The 20130-nt window shown below is 54.8% G+C and overlaps 1 protein-coding gene across 1 annotated transcript; it reads left to right on the forward strand.

Moving 5' to 3' along the window:
• Window positions 1–9922: 9922 nt before the first annotated feature.
• LRFN3 (leucine rich repeat and fibronectin type III domain containing 3) lies at window positions 9923–19841 on the forward strand. Its single transcript, XM_014838292.3, has 3 exons — window positions 9923–10970; window positions 12377–13813; window positions 16073–19841. The coding sequence occupies exons 2-3, from the start codon at window positions 12393–12395 to the stop codon at window positions 16536–16538; spliced, it is 1887 nt and encodes a 628-aa protein (XP_014693778.3). The 5' UTR covers window positions 9923–10970; window positions 12377–12392; the 3' UTR covers window positions 16539–19841.
• The last annotated feature ends 289 nt before the right edge of the window (window positions 19842–20130 follow it).

Raw genomic sequence — 20130 nt, forward strand, 5'->3', positions numbered from 1 at the left:
GCTGTGCTGCTCTGGGCTGTATTTGCCTCCCTCTCCTTTCTGCCTGCACCCCAGGCCACGGTTCCCAGTCTCCCCCTTCATCTGGATTCACTGGGGTTCAGCCAATGGGAAACGTGAGCAGGAGACTGGAGAGCAAGAGGAAGGGGCCAGGGCAATTCTCCCCTCTCTCCCTGTGGTCGTGCTTCCTCCACAGCTCCAACCAGCTAGACAATCCTACTGGGTTTTCAGCTTCAGTTAGGCGATTCCATCTCTGGGTTCTGGTGACACCCTTTGTTCCTCCAGCCTGGAGCGGCAGTGGCTTCTCGCTGCTCTAATTTCCGATTGCATCACTGGCTCCTGTCTGGCCCCTCAGCTCCTCCATCTGCTGCATAACCACCCCGATGTGTGGATGTCCCTCTGTTCTAATACGGGAGTGGTTTCTGTATCCTCACCAGGCCCCCACAGGTATAGCAGCTCCAGCCTACTGTGCCCAAGGAGGAAAGTCGGCACTGTGTTTTGAGATATCCCAATGCAGCAGAAGCCAGAAATCAGGATTGTCATGGGGAATGTTCTGATATTTCAAACACTGTGGATGCCAACAGTCCTCTGACTTCAGAGTAGGTGGAGGCAGCAGGAGCCACTGAGGAGGAGCAGCTGGAGCAGTTCACTCACTGTGTCAGTGAACAGGACTTTACTGAGCACCTGCTGTGTACAGGCACTGTGTGAGGAGCTGGGGACAGAGTGGTGAGCAAAAGAGATGGTCTTTGCCCTTGTATGCTTATATCATAATGGGGAAGACAGATGAACAAACGAAGGAGAGGGAGAAAAGTGTGTGGCTGCTGGTAGGGATGCAAACCAGTGCAGCTACTATGGAAAATAGTATGGAGATTTCTCACAAACTTAAAAATAGAAATACCAGGGGCCAGTCTGGTAGAGAAGAAGTTAAGTTCACACGCTCCACTTCAGCAGCCTGGGGTTCACAGGTTTGCATCCTGGACACATACCTACGCACTGCTTATCAAGCCATGCTGTGGCAGGTGCCCCACATGTAAAAACTACAGGAAGATAGGCACAGATGTTAGCTCAGGGCTAATCTTCCTCAACCAAGAAAAGAGAAACATCATATGATCCAGCTATTCCACTACCGGATATTTATTCAAAAAACATGAAATCAACAATTTGAAGAGATTTATGCACCCCTATGTTCATCGCAGCATTATTCACAATAGCCGGTTGAGGAAGTAACTCAAGTGCCCATCAACGGATGAATGGATAAAGAAGACGTATATATATCTTACAATGGAACACTACTCAGACATAAAAAAGACAAAATCCTGCCATTTGCAACAACATGGATGGGCCCTGAGGGTATGATGTTAAATGAAATAAGTCAGACAGAGAAAGACAAAGACCACATGATTTCACTCATATGTGGAAGAGAAACAAACACGTGGATAAGAAGAACAGATTAGTGGTTACCAGAGGGGAAGGGGGAGGAGGAAGGGGAGAAGAAGTAAAGGCACACATGTGTGTAGTGACAGATAAAAGCTAAACTACTGGTGGTGAGCAGGATGCCGTCTACACAGAAACTGATAAATAAGGTACAGCTGAAATTTACACAATGTTATAAGCCAATATGACCTCAATAAGACAATTTTAAAAATAAAGAACGAACATTGTGTGGTATGTGCCACGCAGAGAATGAAATGTGGGTGATATTGTGTGAACATGGGTGGGGAGAGTCAGGCTTTAGTGAGGGTGACATGATGGCATCATAGAGATGGAGGCATCTGGCTGAGACTTGAAGGAAAAAAGGGAGCCAGCACTATGAAGATCTGGGAGGACGCTGTTCCTAAAAGAGGGAATGGCCATCAGAGAGTCCCCAAGGCAGGAAACAGCTGGGAGTGTGAGACGAACGGCAAGGAGGCTGGCATGGCTGGGGCAGAAAGAGCGAAGGAGTAGGGGGACAATGTGAAGATGGGGAAGCTGCAGGGACCACAGGAAGGAGTCTGGATTTTACTCTAAGTACAAGAAGAAGCCACTGGAAGGTTTTAAGCAGGGAAGTAATGTGATCTGACTTATGTTTTTGAAAGATCCCCCAAGCTACGGTGCGAGGACTACAAGTAGGGCACAAGATTAGAGCCACGGAAACCAGTTTGTAAGCAATTGTGGTAGTCCAGGCGGGAGCAGATGGTGCTTGAGCCAGGGTGTGGACAGTGAAGGGGGGAGAAGAGAGCAGGTTTGGGAGAGCACTGTGTCACAGAAATCAGGAGGCAGGAGGAGAGGTGGGTTTTTTTTTTGGTTAGGAAGATTTACCCTGAGCTAACATCTGTTGGTAATCTTCCTCTTTTTTTTTTTTTTTTTGCTTGAGGAAGATTAGCCCTGAGCTAACCGTCTGTGCCTATCTCCCTCTATTTTGTATGTGGGTCGCCATGACATCATAACTAACAAGTAGACGAGGTCTGTGCCCAGGAACCGAAGCGGTGAACCTGAGCCGCTGAAGCGGAGCGCACAGAACTTTAACCACCCAGGGAGGGGAGTTTTCAGACAGAAATGGTCTGGAGGACTTGTTAAAATGCAGGCTGTTGGTTCAGTGGGTCTCCCGGCCTCAGAGAATTTGCATTTCTAACAAGCTATCATGTGATGCTGATGATGCTGGTCCAGAGATCACATTTTGAAAACCACTCATCTAGAACAACACCTTCTAACAGAAATATAATGCGAGCCACATGTGATTTTAAAATTCCTAGTAGCCACATTTAAAAAGTAAAAAGAAACAGTGAAAGTAATTTTAATAAAATATCTCACTCATATATTTTATTAATAGATCCCAAATACTATCATTTCAACATATTATCAATATTTTTTAAATTCCTGAGATATTTTACATTCTTTTTCTTGTACTAAGTCTTTGAAATCCCCATGTGTATTTTATATTTACAGCATATCTCAATTAGGATGAGCTAAGTGCTCAATAGCCACTTGTGTGGCCAGTGGCTACCATAGTGGACAGCACAGGACAGACCTGTTATTTAGGACCAGTGAGTTGAGGATGGACAATTGCCTCTCGAGTTTAGCAACAAGGAAGAGCTTTAGCAATATAAATTATCGTTTTTGTAAAATAAAGGGAGAGATGGGGAGGGGAGCATGCAGACCCTTCCTGAAGTTTGGCTGAGGTTTTATAATGGATGGATCAGGCTGACAACGCTCAAACCCAACACTGGAAATTAACATCACAAAAAAAGAAACATCCAGACATTACTACGCGCCTCCTGAGGGAAGGACTCGACATTACCCATGAAGTCTACTTACCCCCAAACTGAACCTGAATCTGACCCAGCCTCTACATCTACCACTTTGCAGGACATACAGGGGACATAAAATACTAAAGGACACCAAAAAGTGCAACCTGCCAAATCAGACTGTAGGATGAATGAGAGGGAGGGGGAACTGTCACAGAATGAAAGACTTGAAGACATACCAACCAAATGCAGCGCATGGATCCTGTTCGGCTTCTGATAGGAACAAGCCAACAGTTACAAGACCTTTATAGGACAAATAGGGAAATTCGGAGACGGGCTGAATACTAGATAAAATTAAGGAATTATTCATCTTTTAGGCGTGATACAGGTTTTTTTTTTTTTTTTAAGAACCTTACATTTTAGAGGTACATAGAGAAGTATTTATGGGTGAAATCATATGATGTCTGGGATTTGCTTTAAGCCAATTCGGCGGGCAGGGGAGGCGGAGAAATAAAACAAGATCGGCCATTCGTTGATCATTAAAGAAGGGCACCTGGAGGATCGTTATAGTGCTCTATTTTTGTGCATGGTTGAACATTACCATAATAAAGTTTTAAAAAGTTGGGGGGGGGGGGGGATGGCTGTGAAAGAAAACACAGAAAAGAAGGCAAAGGGGTTTTTTGATTTTTAAGACCGGAGCACAGGAACAGGCTGAGCTGACAAGGGGCGGGGAGACGCAGGCGAGCCGGAAGGGGCCGAGCAGGCCCCAGGGCCCACACAGCGGCAGGGGCGTCGGTCTCGCTCTCCCCCGAGTTGGGAGCTCCACCGCTGCCCAAACTTCAGCTCGGGAGCCCGCGGCTCCTAGCCCAGATCGTCCACGCTCCCCGCCTACAGCCCAGCGGGCGCCCCAAGTCGCGCCTGCGCAGCAGTGCCGCCTCTGGCGCGCAGTCCAGGCCCTACACCCCATAATCCCCGGCGTCGCTCTGGAGGCGCGCTCTCAGACTTGAGCAAGGTGAGGCGGCTGCTGTCGCGTGGCCTCCTGGGAAATGCAGTTCGCCTGCCAGGCCGGAGCCACCGCTTAACACGCCCGCGAGACTACACGCCCCACAACGCGCCGCGCGCGCAGCGGCGGAGCGGTATGTTGCTGCCCCCACGTGGCGGTTGAGCGGTTATGCCCAGCCTGGAAACGGTGCTGGGAGGGGTGGAGGGGGGCGCAGGAGAGGGGGCGGAGCTGGGGAAGCTGAGGCTTGACCTGGGAATCCCTGGGAGGCCTTTCAGAGGGTGAGGTTCCCCAGACCTGGACGAAGAAAGGTAGGTAGTCGTGAAGAAATTGGAGTTGGGGTCCGCTCTGAAGATTAAATGAAACCAAGACAATGACTGTTACCTGCATATTATCATTATTTTACAGCTAGTACTTACTTCTCTCAGTGCTTTACGTGCATCTCATTTAATGCTCCCAACAGCCAGACCCCTTTACGGGAATGAAGCTGAGGTCCAGAGAAGGGAATGACCTGCCCAAAGTCACTCAGCTGGTCAGTGGCCGAGCTGGGATTTGAATCCAGGCTGTCAGGCTTCAGAGTCTGTGCTTTTCTTTACTATGAATATAACACCCTCTGATCACTCTATAAATTATCCCAAGATTATAATTAGCACATGAATCAACTCTGGATGACCATTAGTATATGGGTCTCCTTGACTTGGTGATTAGTTCCTACCCACTTGTGACTTAGCCTTGCTCCAGGACAGAGTTTCAATCAGTATAAATTTATAATTATCACATGAATCAGCACAGGTTTGTGTTCACAGGGATCAGATTTCTGATTGGCACTTGAATCAGCAGTGGTTTGTGTTAGGAGTTGGAATCATTGGGTTTCTGATTCACACATGGATCTGCATGCAGGGATTATGTTCATGTCTAGAAAGCCCTATCCCCTTTTGGTCCAGGCGACCTCCTCCTCAAATGTTGCCCCTATTCCTTCCCTGAACCCCCACCCCTGCCAGGAGGCAGGCCCACTTGGTGATTTCCTTGCTTCTCCCCTCTCCCCCATCTGTTCATAAGGGAATACCACAGTGACAACCTCAGGTTGAGAAATTATCTGTTCTCTTTCTGCCTTATGAGGTGACACAGTCCCAAAGCCTGGTCTGTGTCTGATTCGCGGGCATGTTCCCAGCATCTGGCCAGGCCCCCAGTGAGGGCTCAATAAATGCTTAGGGAAAGAGCATGGGCACTCACCACACCTTTCTGTACTGACCTAAAGATTTAACAGATCACACCAGATTCACTTTGCCCTCAAAGGGGTCAAATTTGTAGTCACCTACCCCAAAGGCAGGGGACCAGAGTGGGTGGGTGGGTGGTCTGGGTGAGGCTGGGCACATCTCCCTGGAGCAGGATTTGGTATAAGGGATGGAAGGAGATTCCACAGTCTCTTCCTGCGCCTCCCCTGAGGCTGTGGATCCGGTGGTGATCCAGATAGTGATGTTGGGTCCATTATAATCCAAATTCTTTTTGCATACTTGTGACTGGGTGGGAGCTGCTCAGCCTGGCAATATGTTCTCAGCCCCCTTGCATCCCTGATGGCCAGGTTACTAGTTCTTCCCAATAAAATATGGGCAGAAGGAAACTATGTAGGTCACTTCTGGGCCAAGTTTTTTAAGAAGCTGGCAGGGGCCGACCCCGTGGCTGAGTGGTTAAGTTCGCACACTCCGCTTCGGCGGCCTGGGGTTTCTCTAGTTCAGATCTTGGGCACGGACATGGCACGACTCGTCAGGCCACGTTGAGGTGGCGTCTCACATGCCACAACTAGAAGGACCTACAACTAAAATATACAACTATGTACTGGGGGGATTCGGGGAGAAAAAGCAGAAAAAAAAGAAGATTGGCAACAGTTGTTAGCTCAGGTGCCAATCTTTAAAAAAAAAAAAGGCTGGCAAACCTTCCCCACCCTGTCTGCTTCCATTTGCCTGGTGGAAGCAGATAATTCTGAGCCCCAGGAAGTAATGGAGGCATGTGATTAACAAGTCTCTTGCGTGAATCACCAGATGGAGGACAGCTGCTAATCAAGCAGGACGCCTGTGGCAAGAAATAAACTATTGTATGAAGTCACTGAAATCCAGGGGGTTATTTGTTACAGCAGCTGGCATCACACTCACCAGTACAATGACCCTCCTCTCTGGGCCCCTGCTGTCAGTACAGCTTGAACACCCTGTCATTCTGTGGAAAGAGCTTCTGACCCCTAGTTGTGGTATTCAGGCTTTCACACAGTAGGTCTGTCCAGTGGCCCAAGTCTCTATATTTGCAAGTTAAAAGTCATCAGTACCTTTCCCTCCGTTCTTTGCACAAATGTAAACTTTTCCCCACCTTCTTATGGAAGTCTTCTTCCCTGTTGATGGGTAGGAGTCATTAAAACAGACCCTGAAAGTTGCGTTAGTTCTCCGACCATAGTTAAGCAGAACCTCATGCACAGGGTCTTGTGGTTGCCCCGCAGAAGTCGGTGCTTGCCTGGGACGCCTGAGTCTGATGTAGGGTGGTTAGTGTGTGTGTATGGGGGGAGGACATGTTCATCTTCCTGCCCCTCCCTTTGACCCCTCCAAAGGTGGGTGCACCTTTAGACCCTTCTTTAAAGTGAGTCCCTGGTCCTGGGTACCAATTCATGGGCTAATTACCAAGCTGAGCTGATTCCAGTGAACCCCACTGGCTCGACTTGGGTCAGTGAGTACTAGTTGAGGACAAGGGGACGCCACCTCACCTCCATCCCTCCTTGCCCTAACAACCCCCGGACTTGGAAGGGGCCCACATTTATTTATAAAGTGACCCTTTTTTGGCAGACAGACTGACTTCATTGATTTGAGTGTGCATGCGGACCTGTGTGCTTGTGCGTGTGTGTGTGTGTGTGTGTACCCATCCCTTGTAGGTGTTTGATGTGACCATGTTTCTTGTGTGTATGTGGGGGAGTGTGGCTCACATGTGTGCAAGAGAGAATCTATGTGCAGAGTATGTGTCTACACATGTGACCTCTCACACGTCTGAGTGTGAGTCTGTGTGTGTGTTTTGGAGGTGTGTGTCTAAATGTGCACTTGTGTGTGTCCCCTGTATTTGAACATGAGGCCAGCTGTATGTGTGTTCCATGTGCCTGCTGTGTCTGTGTGTGTTCTGGCGAACCTCTGAGGACGTGATGTGCCTGTGTGAGTGTGGGTGTGTCCCCTGTGTGTATCTGTGTTTATTCTAGCAGATTCTGTGTGTAGATAAGAGCAGTCCCCTTGCCCCCGAGGCCCCCTCAGCTCCCAGGCAGATTAACCTCACTCTTCCCGCTGTGGCTGTTTCTACTGCTTCTGTTCCCTTCTCCAGATGTTCCAGTTAAGTAAATGCAGCAATTAAGCGGAGCCTCCCCAAAAAACATCCCACCAGGACCCCCTTCCAGGAGCTAATGAGGGGTCACAGCACATGCAGACACACGCACAGTACTATTCAGGCGCTGCAGGGACACCAGACTGCACATGCTATGGTGTGAGGGCACACGAACGGCACAGGGGACACTTGTGCCCACCTGCTTCATCTGTCCTTATCCTTCAGGTCGCAGCATAAAGGTCTCCTCCTCCAGGAAGCCTCTCTGACTCCCTCGGGTCAGGGGTAGAAGGAGTGGACTCTGCCTCTGGGGCCTCACACCCCTCTGCTTCCCCCATCAGAGCCCTGACCACTCTGGCCTGGGCTGTGTCATCAAAGCCCTTATTATTCTGCCCTGTGCTTCCTCATCACACCTTGGCCACTCTGGCTCTAGGGCTGACAAGCTCTCCAGGGGATCCCGATGCAGCTAAAGCATGAGGACCGCTGGTCTGGCTCGGGCAAGGCTTCCTTCTCTGCTTTCCTGCCTCAGAGCTCAGATGGCTCTCAGTGCCACCCCCTTCCACCAAAGGGACGAACATCAGCGAAGCACTGAACGGGATAAGAATTGGTGGATAAACGCCCCACAGCCTCTTTGAACTTTGCAGGGGAAGGAAAGGGAGGGACAACAGTCCTGATGTGTTCTGCTAGGCTCCTTAATGCTCCCGGCCCCAGCTGCCCAGAGAGGCACCCTCTCCTCATCTGCACTTCCCATTAACTTTCTGCTCCTCCGTCTTACTCTTCCCCCTCCCTTGCCCGTTTCCTGGGGTCACTCCCTAAATCAGCCAGTTCCACTGAATTCTCATGCCTGTCCACTCTTGGGAGTGTCTCCATACATGGCCCTCTCTCTCCCCCCACCTCCCCCGCTTCTGTAGTGCTCAGAAACTCTGCATCATCTTTCCGAGTGTCTGAGTAACCAGTATCCACTGTGCTGGGCCAGGAGCACTGATGAACTTTGCTAATGATCTGGAAAGGCGGGCCCTGGAGTGGAGTTAATTTTAGCTGCAGTTTTTCAATACACATAAGTGGAAGGAGCCAAAAGTCTGTTCTGAAGCCTTCAGCAGAGGCAGGGATGCCAGGGTGGATGTGCATCCATGCCCCACCCCCAACAAGGTTGCCTGATTCCTCCACTCAGTGGAGGTGGCTCGTGACCATTCAGGTTCCCCCAGGGTAAGGCCATGACCACTGGCCAAGGATGTGTCCCCTTCAGACCAGGGCTCCCAAAAGATCAGGTCCCCCGTATTGCTATAACCAAGTTCCCAGGCCCGCATCCCTCTTCCTGCGACACCATCTGCCAGGAGATACGTGGGACCCCCCCCCCACCCCCCTCCTTCATCCTCTCACAGGCAGGCGTCAGGACAGGCAGACACCACTCCCGGTGAGTCATATGTTAGTACAATTCTAGTAGAATCCTCTGTGGGCCAGTGGACCTGAATTGGAGAGAGGGGAAGGCAGTGAACACACTTTTCTGGGTCGACCTGGCCAGCCCCCTGCCTCTGTCCCATTTTCCTATCTTCTCCTTCCTCCATGGGCTATCGGGCCAGTGTGTCTTGAGGTCTAGCTCTAATTCCAGAGGGCACAGCGTCTTGGAGCCAAGTGTTCCCCTTGTACCAGGGCAAGGAGCCTTGGGAAAGAGCAGTCTCCCCTCTGGCCGCAAAGATCAGGCCTGTTGCAGCCAGGGTCCCAGTAAGGGGACTCCAGCTGTGGAAGGGACATCCCAGGGAGGTGGTGCCGAGACAGGTTGGGAGCAGTGCTCTGGGATGGAGGGCCACATCCAAGGCTGTGAATGAGAACTGGACACGCATACACATACCCATCCTCACAGTTGAGTTGCCCCAGTCTGTCTGTCTCTCTGTCTCTCCCTGTTTCTTTGACTTTCTCTGTGTCTCTGTCTTTGTCTATCTCTGACTTGTGTTTGTCTCTTGTCTATTTCTCTCTGGGTCTCTCACTGTCTCTCTTCTTGGATATGTGTGTCTTTCTCTTTCCCTCTCTCTCTCATTCTACTCCTCTCTGTCTCTCAATCTGTCTGTCTATCTTTTTATCTCTGTCTCTCTCTATCTCTGTGCCGCTCTCTGTCTCTGTATCTCTCTCTGTATCCAAGGATCCTCTCTCCCAAGCGACTGCCAGGGCGACTCCTTGGGAGGTGGGGCTGGGGACGCGCCTTGCAGAGAAGGGGGCTGCTTACACCTTTAAGCGCGGGCGCGCGCGGGGCCTGCTCCTTTAAGCGCGGGCGCGCGCGCGGCCCCGGGTTCCCGGCGAGGAGGCCGCGGGAGCTCCCGGCCCCGGCCCGCCTGCCCTGCCCCCGCCCGGCCCCCGCCCCGGCCCCGGCGGGGGAGGGGTCTCTGAGCGTGGCCCCTCCCCCCTGCGCCCCCACCTGCCTTGAGGTGCCCCTAGCCCGCGAGTCCCTGTGTGTCCGTCTGTCCGCGCCCAGGCCTCGCCCCACCCCGGCTGCGGGGGCTGCCTGGCCGCCCCCCCACCCACCGCAGCCGCTCCCCTCCCTCCGGGCCAGCCCCCGCCGCAGCCCGGGAAGCCAGCCGGCACGCCGCCGCCCTAGACCCAGGGCCCGCACCCCGACATCGGGGCCCTGCACCCCGAGATTGGATCCGGGGATCTGGAAACCTGAGCCTGGGACCCTGATCTGGGGCTGGGAGCCCAAGACCTGGAGCCTGAACACCAATATTTGGGGCTGGAATCTCAACATCCGTCCCTGGGACCCCAAGATTTGGCATATGGACGGCAAGATTTGGAGCCTGAACCTCAAGACTGAGCACCTAAAACCCCAAATCTAGAGCTCAACTCTGAATTCTGCGCCTGGGACCTTGAAATCTGGGACCAGATTCCCATATCTATACCCTGGAACCCACTATTTAGGACCTGAACCCTAAGAATTAGGCCTCAAATTCCAAGATCTGAACCCTGGCATTCTAAGGGGCCTAAACCTGAGTTTGGGCCTGAAGTCTTTGCTGCAAACCTGAATACTGAAATTTGGAGCTAGAGACCTCCAAATCTTTACTAAGCACCCCGATATCTGAACCCAGCACCCCAGTATTGGATCCCAGGACTGGGCTTGGGGCTCAGACCCTAAACTCTTCATTTGGCTATTTAGCATCTCAAGACTGGAACTGGGAGACCCTGACCCTCAGCAACCCAAACGGGGTCTGGGTTCTAAAATTGGACCCTAGAGGCCCAATATTTGGAGATCCAGGACCCCGAGTATCAAGGTCTAGAGTCTCCGTGGCCACAGATCTGAGCTGAGACACAACAGAGGCCTTGGGGACAGGAAAGGCATGACCAGGTGCTCCCTCCAGAACCCTGCCCCCTGCCCCCTTGGAGCCTGAGGACATTGCTCCCTGGGGTGGCTTCCAGCTCAGGTAAGGCTACTGGGAGACCCCCATGGTGGGGAGGGACTTGGGAGGAACTTTGTGGCTGGGGGTGGAGGTAAGTGAGGACCAGGTCCCCCTGGGCACCCTTGGGATTTCCCCAGGAAACAGACATTCCCCTGTCCCCTAAGGGTCTACCTCCAGCTCCTGCTCTGCCTCAAACCCTCTGGCCATTTGGCCAGCCCTGCCCCTCTGACCTCCTCTTCCCCCCGTCGATGGCATCTCCAGGTCTCTGACCCTCCACCCTGTTCTCCACCTTCTTCCCACATCTGTCTTGTCTGACCCTCTCCACCACTCTTCTCTCTAGTCTCCTTCCTCCACCTCTTCTCTCTGATCCTCTGTGACACTTCTGTCCACCGCTCCTCTCAATGGCCATCTCTGTCTGCCTCTTCTCTCTTTGATCCTCTTTAACACCCCTGTCCACAGCTCGCTCCGGCCACCTCTGTCTACTGCTTCACTCAGTGACCACCTTTGACATCTCTGTTCGCCGGCTCCCTTGCCCTTGTCCACCCCTGGCTCTAAGGCTTGACCTGTGACTGTGACCATCTCCGTCTACCCCTCTTCTCTCCAGCCGCTTCTGTCCATCTCTCCTCTCTCTGATCATTCTTCACTGTCTCTCTTGCCCTCCTACCGTCCCTGACCCTAACTGCCTGTCTACTGCCATCCGACTATCTCTGGCCTTTACTGACCAACTCTCTTCTCTTGTCTCTCTTGATCATTGGTGCTGTCTGATCATTTCATACATCTTTGACTGCCTTTCCTCTCTCTGATGACCTCTCTCCACATCCATCATCCTAACCAGCTGTCCTCGTCTCCAACTATCTCAGATGTGTCTGTCCTCTCCTACTCTCTCTGACCACCTCTCTGGCTTTTGACCATTTCTGACCACCTTTGACCATCTCTCCTGAATCTGACCATCCCTGACCACTTCTCTCTTTGTCCACCTCTCATCTTCTTGACCATCTGTAATCACCTCTCTTCTCTGGTCATGCCTGACTACTTCTAATCCTTGCCCTCACCACCACCACCACCTCTCCTCTCCTTGACCATCTTTGGCCATGTCTCTTCGACCTCATCTAAAGCCTTTTGACTTACCTTCTACCTTCCAAGACCAACCCTCCCATCCTCTGACCATCTCTAACCATTTCTAACCACCTCCCTACCCTCTGACCCTTTGTTCACTTCTGCTCCCTCTGTCCCCCTGTGACACGTCTGTCTCTCTGAGTCTTTGACCATCTCCTCTGGCTTTTGATCTGTCTGACTACTCCTTTCTCTGACCATCTTTGACCATTCTGCTCTCAGCCCACTGTGACCTCTCCTGCTCTCAGACTACCCCAGCCCCTCTGGCACCCTTCTGCTGGCCTCAGCCTGCCCTAACGCCTCTCTTCTTCCTGCAGACCGCCCCCGCCCGCGATGGCCGTCCTCCCGCTGCTCCTCTGCCTGCTGCCGCTGGCCCCCGCTTCATCTCCACCACAGCCGGCCACATCCAGCCTGTGTCCCCGCCGCTGCCGCTGCCAGACACAGTCCCTACCCCTGAGCGTGCTGTGCCCCGGGGCGGGCCTTCTGTTCGTGCCCCCGTCACTGGACCGCCGGGCAGCCGAGCTGCGCCTGGCGGACAACTTCATTGCTGCTGTGCGCCGCCGCGACCTGGCCAACATGACGGGCCTGCTGCATCTGAGCCTGTCGCGGAACACCATCCGCCACGTGGCGGCCGGCGCCTTCGCCGACCTGCGCGCCCTGCGCGCCCTGCACCTCGACGGCAACCGGCTGACCTCGCTGGGCGAGGGTCAGCTGCGCGGCCTGGTCAACTTGCGCCACCTCATCCTGAGCAACAACCAGCTGGCAGCCCTGGCGGCTGGTGCCCTGGACGACTGCGCGGAGACCCTGGAGGACCTCGACCTCTCCTACAACAACTTGGAGCAGCTGCCCTGGGAGGCTCTGGGCCGCCTGGGCAATGTCAATACATTGGGCCTCGACCACAACCTGCTGGCTTCTGTGCCTGCCGGCGCCTTTTCCCGCCTGCACAAGTTGGCGCGGCTGGACATGACCTCCAACCGCCTGACCACCATCCCGCCCGACCCACTCTTCTCCCGCCTGCCCCTGCTGGCCAGGCCCCGCGGCTCCCCTGCCTCTGCCCTGGTGCTGGCCTTCGGCGGGAACCCTCTGCACTGCAACTGCGAGCTGGTGTGGCTGCGGCGGCTGGCACGGGAGGACGACCTCGAGGCCTGCGCCTCCCCCCCTGCTCTCGGTGGCCGCTACTTCTGGGCCGTAGGGGAGGAGGAGTTTGTGTGCGAGCCCCCAGTGGTGACTCACCGCTCGCCGCCCCTGGCGGTGCCTGCAGGTCGGCCCGCCGCCCTGCGCTGCCGGGCAGTGGGGGACCCTGAGCCCCGAGTGCGCTGGGTGTCACCCCAGGGCCGGCTACTGGGCAACTCGAGTCGCGCTCGCGCCTTCCCTAATGGGACGCTGGAGCTGCTGGTCACCGAGCCGAGCGATGGTGGCATCTTCACTTGCATTGCGGCCAATGCAGCTGGCGAGGCCACGGCTGCTGTTGAGCTGACCGTGGGTCCCCCGCCACCCCCCCAGCTAGCCAACAGCACCAGCTGTGACCCCCCGCGGGACGGGGATCCTGATGCCCTCACCCCGCCCTCTGCCGCCTCTGCCTCCGCCTCCGCCAAGGCGGCTGACACCGGGCCCCCTGCTGACCGTGGTGTCCAGGTGACTGAGCATGGGGCCACAGCTGCTCTCATCCAGTGGCCAGATCAGCGGCCTATCCCAGGCATCCGCATGTACCAGATCCAGTACAACAGCTCAGCCGATGACATCCTCGTCTACAGGTGCAGGGTCTAGGCGCGGGCAGCTCGTGGGTAGGGGGCAGGGTGGAGGGAGGGCTGGAAGTCCACCTACTGATACCCCAGGCTGCAGCACAGCCGAGAAATGAGCTGCAAGGCTACACAGGAAGTCAGACAGCGAAGGTCAAAGAAATCAGGCCGAGAGAGTAAAAGAAATCTGGCAGCAGTGGTGAAAAGAAATCAGACAGTAGAGACAAAATAAATTAGGTAGCAAATGTAAAATAAATCAGGCTACAGGGCTAAAATTTATCAAGCAATGAGGATAAAAGAAATCAGGCTGCATGAGTAAAAAGAAATAAGGCAGCAAAAGTAAATGTTAAACATAAAAAGGCAATCAGGCAGTAAGAGTAAAAGGTTAATGGGGGGCGCAATTTAAGAAGTCAAGGTAAAGAGGAACCAGGTGTTTCCAGATAACGGGGCCAGATACGAGCCAGGCTGCGGAAGAAAAGGAGATCAGGGGGGAGGGTACGGGGGTCACAGGAAAAGTAAACTGAGGCAGCTGTGCTGCAAAGAAACTCAGGCCGGAAGGGGAGGAAGTTAGTAGAGATGGCCTTGGGCTTTGTGCAGTGGGAACTGCTCCACGTGTTGAGAGTTCTGTCATGGAGACTTCTCAGTTTTTGATGTTCTAAATCGAATTAAGCCTAGTTCAGGCTCCACCTGGCAGGGGAACTGGGGAGTCGCCGCCTGTTGAGGATTCCCTTCTCTCTTCTGTTGTTGCAAACACAAACTTGGGGCTTACATACTCCGAGATGGGGGTCAGTACATCTTCTGCGCCCGAGCCGGGCACAGGGAACATCTGTGGTGGCCACAGGTGGTCAGTAGTGGTGGCTGTGACACCTTGCACCCAAGTCCAGCCTTGTCTGGCTGGCCCTGGATGGCTCCCTGCCGGGCTGGGCCCCGAGGCCTGGCTGCAGAGGACTGGGCCTCCCAGGGCCTAGGATCTGCACCTTGTAAAGCCAGTCCCTAGGTGCCCTTTCCCTCCCCAGGGGCCCACACCTCAAGAGATTGTCACTTGATTTCCTTTCTAGTCCTGGAAATCCAGCAAGCTCCCTCCTTCCGTCTCTTAGACAGCAGCACTCAATCGATCCCTCGGAGGGCCCACACCTGACAATCACACACGTCCTGTCCGCCTTGCCTGGCCGGGAGGGGACAAATGCTGTCCTAGATAGTCACCTTCCCAGAGTCAATCATGCAGTTCCCTGTACCTCCCTCGTTAAAGCAGTTTAGGAATAAAACGGATTATAAAACAAGTTAAATCTCCAACCGGGCGCTCTGCTACAAAAGGAAATAGAGTGGGATTGGGTACTAAGGACAGAAGGATGTGAGAAAGGTAAGGATCTCTAGAAACCAGTCAACAGAGATAAAAGGGCATCAGGAGACAGAGCTGGAAAGAAAGAAGGCAACAGGGAGGAAAAGAAATCAGCAGCAATGGCTGAGACACATCAGTTTAATGAAAACGGAGTCAGACGAGAGGAGCGTTGGCAGGCAGTGCTGGAGAAACAATAACAATAATAAGGCAGTGGGGCTAGGGGGACGTGCATTGGCAGGTTAGAGGGGAAGCAGGCATCAGCGGTTGGATTAGAATTCTAGCTGTACCCCGGAGGAAAATCAGGCAGCTGGAAAAGGGAATCAGCACAGCTGGTGAAGAGTCAGACGGGGAGCAGGGGGAAGGTGGCTGAGGGTCTGGAGGCAGACTGGGAGGTGGGATTAGGGGGAGATTGATGGGGACCTAGAAGGAGGTGGGCATGGGGTAGAAGGAGGTCAGACGGTTGGGACACAGTTGGATGGCTAGCTGGAGAGATGTCTGGTGGCAGGGCCACAGGGTACTCGGGGGGCGGGCTGGCGGGAAGCTGGGTGATAGACTGAAGAACTCCGGCAGTGAGCTGGGGAGAAGCGGGGAGGAGAGTGAAATCAGGTGGTGGGTGGGACAAAGTTGAGCAGGAATCTGGGGGAATTAGGGCTGCACGCCTGGTGGGATATTGGGTTGGGTGGCCGTGCAGGACGGGGATCAGGGAGCTGGCGACAAAGTAAAACAGGACTGGGAGAAGTCAAGGGGTGGGCTACAGAGAAAACCACAGGTAACTTCCGGTTGTGGTTTGAAGGACTCAGGGTCTAGAGAGAAATGAGGTAGTGGGCGGGGCCGCGGGCCGGGGCAGTGGAATCCTCCAGACTGCAGGGCTGGGGCAGAGGGCAGGGTGGCCGCTGGGCATCCAGAGACCTCACCCCACCTGCCTGTCCCTCCAGGATGATCCCGGCCGACAGCCGCTCCTTCCTGCTGACAGACCTGGCCTCAGGCCGCACCTACGACCTGTGCGTGCTCGCGGTGTACGAGGACAGCGCCACCGGGCTGACGGCCACACGGCCCGTGGGCTGCGCCCGCTTCTCCACTGAGCTGGCGCTGCGGCCATGCACGGCCCCACACGCACCCTTCCTGGGCGGCACCATGATCATCGCGCTGGGTGGTGTCATCGTGGCTTCAGTACTGGTCTTCATCTTTGTGCTGCTTATGCGCTACAAGGTGCACGGGGGCCAGCCCCCGGGCAAGGCCAAGGCCCCCGCGCCAGTCAGCAGCGTTTGCTCCCAGACCAACGGCGCCCTGGGCCCCGCGCCAGCCCCGCCCGCCCCTGAGCCCGCTGCACCCAGGGCCCACACCGTGGTCCAGCTGGACTGTGAGCCCTGGGGGCCCAGCCACGAACCCACGGGACCCTAGCCTGGCAACCACCTCTGTGGCCCTTCTGGCCCCAGGCGGGGCAGGACCCAGGCACCTGGTGGGACCTGGCCTCAGACTCACCAAATGGCTCACGGTTTTTAAAACTCTGATGGGGAGGGTGTCGGGGGCACCAGGGCACAACAAGAAAGTCCTATTTTTCTAAGCTTGGGCCTGGGCTCTTGCCCTTGTCTCTGTCTGTTGGGGTGGGGGGATCATGCAGGGGTCTGGAGCTGGGGGGTGGGTGCTATCTCTGGGGAGAGACCCCCACAGCTCTGTCTGAGGTCCCTGGATGAGGCTGACAATGGTCATCCATTCAGTCAACAGACATTCTGTGAGTGACCTCTCTGGGTGTGCCCTGTGCTGGGTCACACCATGGTGACACACAGAGCCCCAAGCTCTGTCCTCAGACAGTGACAGCTTGGAGTGATCGGAGATGTGGCAATGAGGGGAGCTGAGGAGATTGTGGGAGCCCAGGGAAGATGCCTGACTCGGCCTAGGGTGTGGTCAGGGAGGGCTTCCTGGGGGAGACGTGACCTGAGAATGACATCTGAAGGAGATAATTGGGCAAAGAGCAGAGGGAAAGGTTCCAGGCAGAGGACACAGCACAAGCAAGGACTTAGTAAGTGCTAGGCACTGGGGGTGCAGTGGTAGAGATGAGGCAGGAAGGGTGAGCGGGGCCAGGACCCCCAGGCTGAGGAGCTCAGACTCTGGCCTCATAGGACTAGGGAGCCATGGAGGATTCTGTCCAGAGGAGGGACAGGATCAGGTCTGGGCTTTCAGAAGATCCTTCTAGCCGTCATGAAGGGGGTGGGCCAGAGGGGAAGACTGAAGCTAGAAACCCGGGGAAGGCCAGGGCCAGGGCCTGCGTGGGTGAGGACAAGACTAGACCAGGGCAGGGCTGGGGAAAGCAGGGTTGGGGGGACCTTCCGGAAGCTGAGGGGGTGGGTTATGGAGCTGAAGGGCAGTGGGGGAGGGAAGTGTATAGGGTGAGGCCCACGGCTCTGGCCAGGGGAGGGGACAATGGATCTGCCCTGATACAGGACCAGGGTGGGGGGGCAGGTTTGAGGAAGATGCTGAGGCCAATGAGGGGCCCAGAGGACATGCAGGGGGTGGCAACCAGGAGGCCTCAGGACCCCTAGTCTGTGGCTGGAGCTGGGGACAGAAATGAGGGCTCTGCTCAGCAGTGAGGGGGAACTGAGGCCACCAGGGTGGCGAGGCAGCCTCTGGGACTTTCCATATTTAAGGAACAGGCAAACCTAGGCTGAAAAACAAAGACTAGACAGAAGCAGCGGGTGGAGGGACAGAGCAAAGCAAACCAGGCAAGTGAGACCCAAGTGACTGTTGTGTTTAATGATATCAGGCTTCAGGGCCCCCCGTGAGAGCAGCGTGAGGGGCTCGGCGGGGCAGGTGCCAGATTCAGCTGACCTGAGAGCAGGAGGTAAGAAAGTGTAGACAGCTAGCAGAGACCCTACGATTCTGGTTCAGGTCGATCTGGGCCTTTCCACCCCACATCCCTCCAGGGCTGGTCCTCACTCTGTCTCAGATTCCCCTGGGCCGCCCTCAGACACCACGCCTGGAGGTTTGGAGGACAAACCCTGGGCCTTAGAAATGTCAGAGCTCATTGGAGATCCAGCAAGGGGATGGGCAGTAAGAGGAATAGCACTCCCTGACTTCAGGCCACTCTGGGGGGTGGTCCAGAGGCAGAGATGTGGAGGGAACTTGGGTCCCATGAGTCCTCTCTGGAGTGATGCTGCTGTGAGGAGCATGGCCAAGAGGTCCCAAGACTGGACTGGCCATTCTCATAACCAGGGGCGCATGACTTGTCCTGGTGGGATAACGTCCCAGATTCTGCTGCAGCTTTCTTGGTGGGTGCGGGCCTTGGAAATGATCTTCCATCTGCCATGGGAACAACCTGAGTCTCAGGGACCTGGTCTGACTCCCGGGTCCTCCAGCAGCATCATGAGGCCCTTCCTCTTGTCACCCTCCAGTGGCTGAGATGAGGTGAAGCCAAGGGGCCTAGGGAGTGGGAGGGTTGGATACCTAGTGCCAGCTACAGGATACCAGTTGCTGCCGTGAGGGGGCACCAGAGTGCGCTGTTCCTCAGCCCTGCTTTTCAAATTTGAACAATTTATTGGGTGCCTACTTGTGTGACCTGCTGGGAATTCAATAAGGGACAGATACAGGCCTGTCCTCCCTCACGTATCTCACCATTTGGTGGGGGGAAAAATGTTAAATAATGACACAGGCAAATGTAAAGCATCTATGGTGACAAGGAGGGCCATGCAGGAGAGAGACGTGGCACTGGGGGAGGCCCTGCAACCAGGGGACCTGAGCCAGGAAGAGGGGTTGAGAGAGGCTTCCTGGAGGAAGTGACACCTCCCTGAGACCTGAGGATGCTCAAGTTGGACTTTATGCAGGGTGTGGAAAGGGCATTCCATGCGACTGGAACAGCATGTGCAGAAGTCCAGGGGCAGAGGGATGCATGGTGAGTAAAAGGGACTGAAGGAGGCCGGGGGGTGAGGGAAGGGAAGTGATGCTACATTGAGGCTGGTGGGCGGGGAAGGGGCAAATGACGCAGGACGCTGTGGCCTGGGAGGAGTCTGGATTTTAGTTTAGGTGGCATGAGAAGCCACTGCAGGGTTTTGAGCAGTGAGGAGCGGGGTGCTCCCGGATCTCCAGGAAGCTCCAGGGAGGGTCTCGTTGCACATGGGCAGAGACACCAGGGAGGAGGCTGCTGCAAAAGTCCGAGCAGAAGGGTGATCCGGACCAGTTTGGGGCCTGAAGTGGATGGACTGGAGAGAGATTTGAGCCTGCCTCGCCTGAGGCCTCCCTCCCCTGTGCAGAATAGGATAGCGTGGACCACTGTCCAGCTACTCCGTTCTTAGGCAAGACTGCAGAGACACTGGGGAAGAAGAGCTGTGGGGCTCTGGTCTCTGATAGCCAAGGATCCATCCCTCAGGTGGGGGAGCTGACCTCTCTGTAGCATAGGAATTAAGGCCCTTTTCCAGGTTCAAGTACCAGGCAGACAGTGACCAGGGCTCTACAAGGCAGAGCTGTGGGTGGTCGGGGGGAATGTGGACACTGGAAATGCAGGCCCGGAAGGAGGACACACACCCAGTGGTAGTTCTTGCACATCCAGAAGCAGGGAGGTGGGAGGAGGTGCATGGGCACAGGCTGGTCTCTCTGGCATGGGCCCCTCTGCCTGCCCCACAGGACGCCTGGGCCGTCCCCGCCCCCACGCAGGAACAACACAACTGTGGACAAATGAGCACATGTATCTGGAATTTAAAACGTAGCTTGTCCAACACTGTCCAGCCGAGTCCACTAATTTCCTGAGCTCGGGGAGGGCTGTTCCTCCCACTGTCACCCTCCATCTGGCTTTGAGGATGCCCTGCACATTTTTGAGACCAGCTTTCCTGGGGCCAAAGCTCCAGGCTACTGGAGCATTTTCTTTTCTTTTTTTTTTTTTTGTAGGGAAAGCTTCGCCCTGAGCTAACATCTGTTGCCAATCTTCCTCTTTTTTTTCCCCCTCCGCAAAGCCCCAGTACATGGATGTATATCATAGTTGTAAGTGGTTCCAGTTCTTCTGTGT

Source organism: Equus asinus, chromosome 26 (genome assembly GCF_041296235.1).
Source record: "Equus asinus isolate D_3611 breed Donkey chromosome 26, EquAss-T2T_v2, whole genome shotgun sequence".
Lineage (NCBI taxonomy): Eukaryota > Metazoa > Chordata > Mammalia > Perissodactyla > Equidae > Equus > Equus asinus.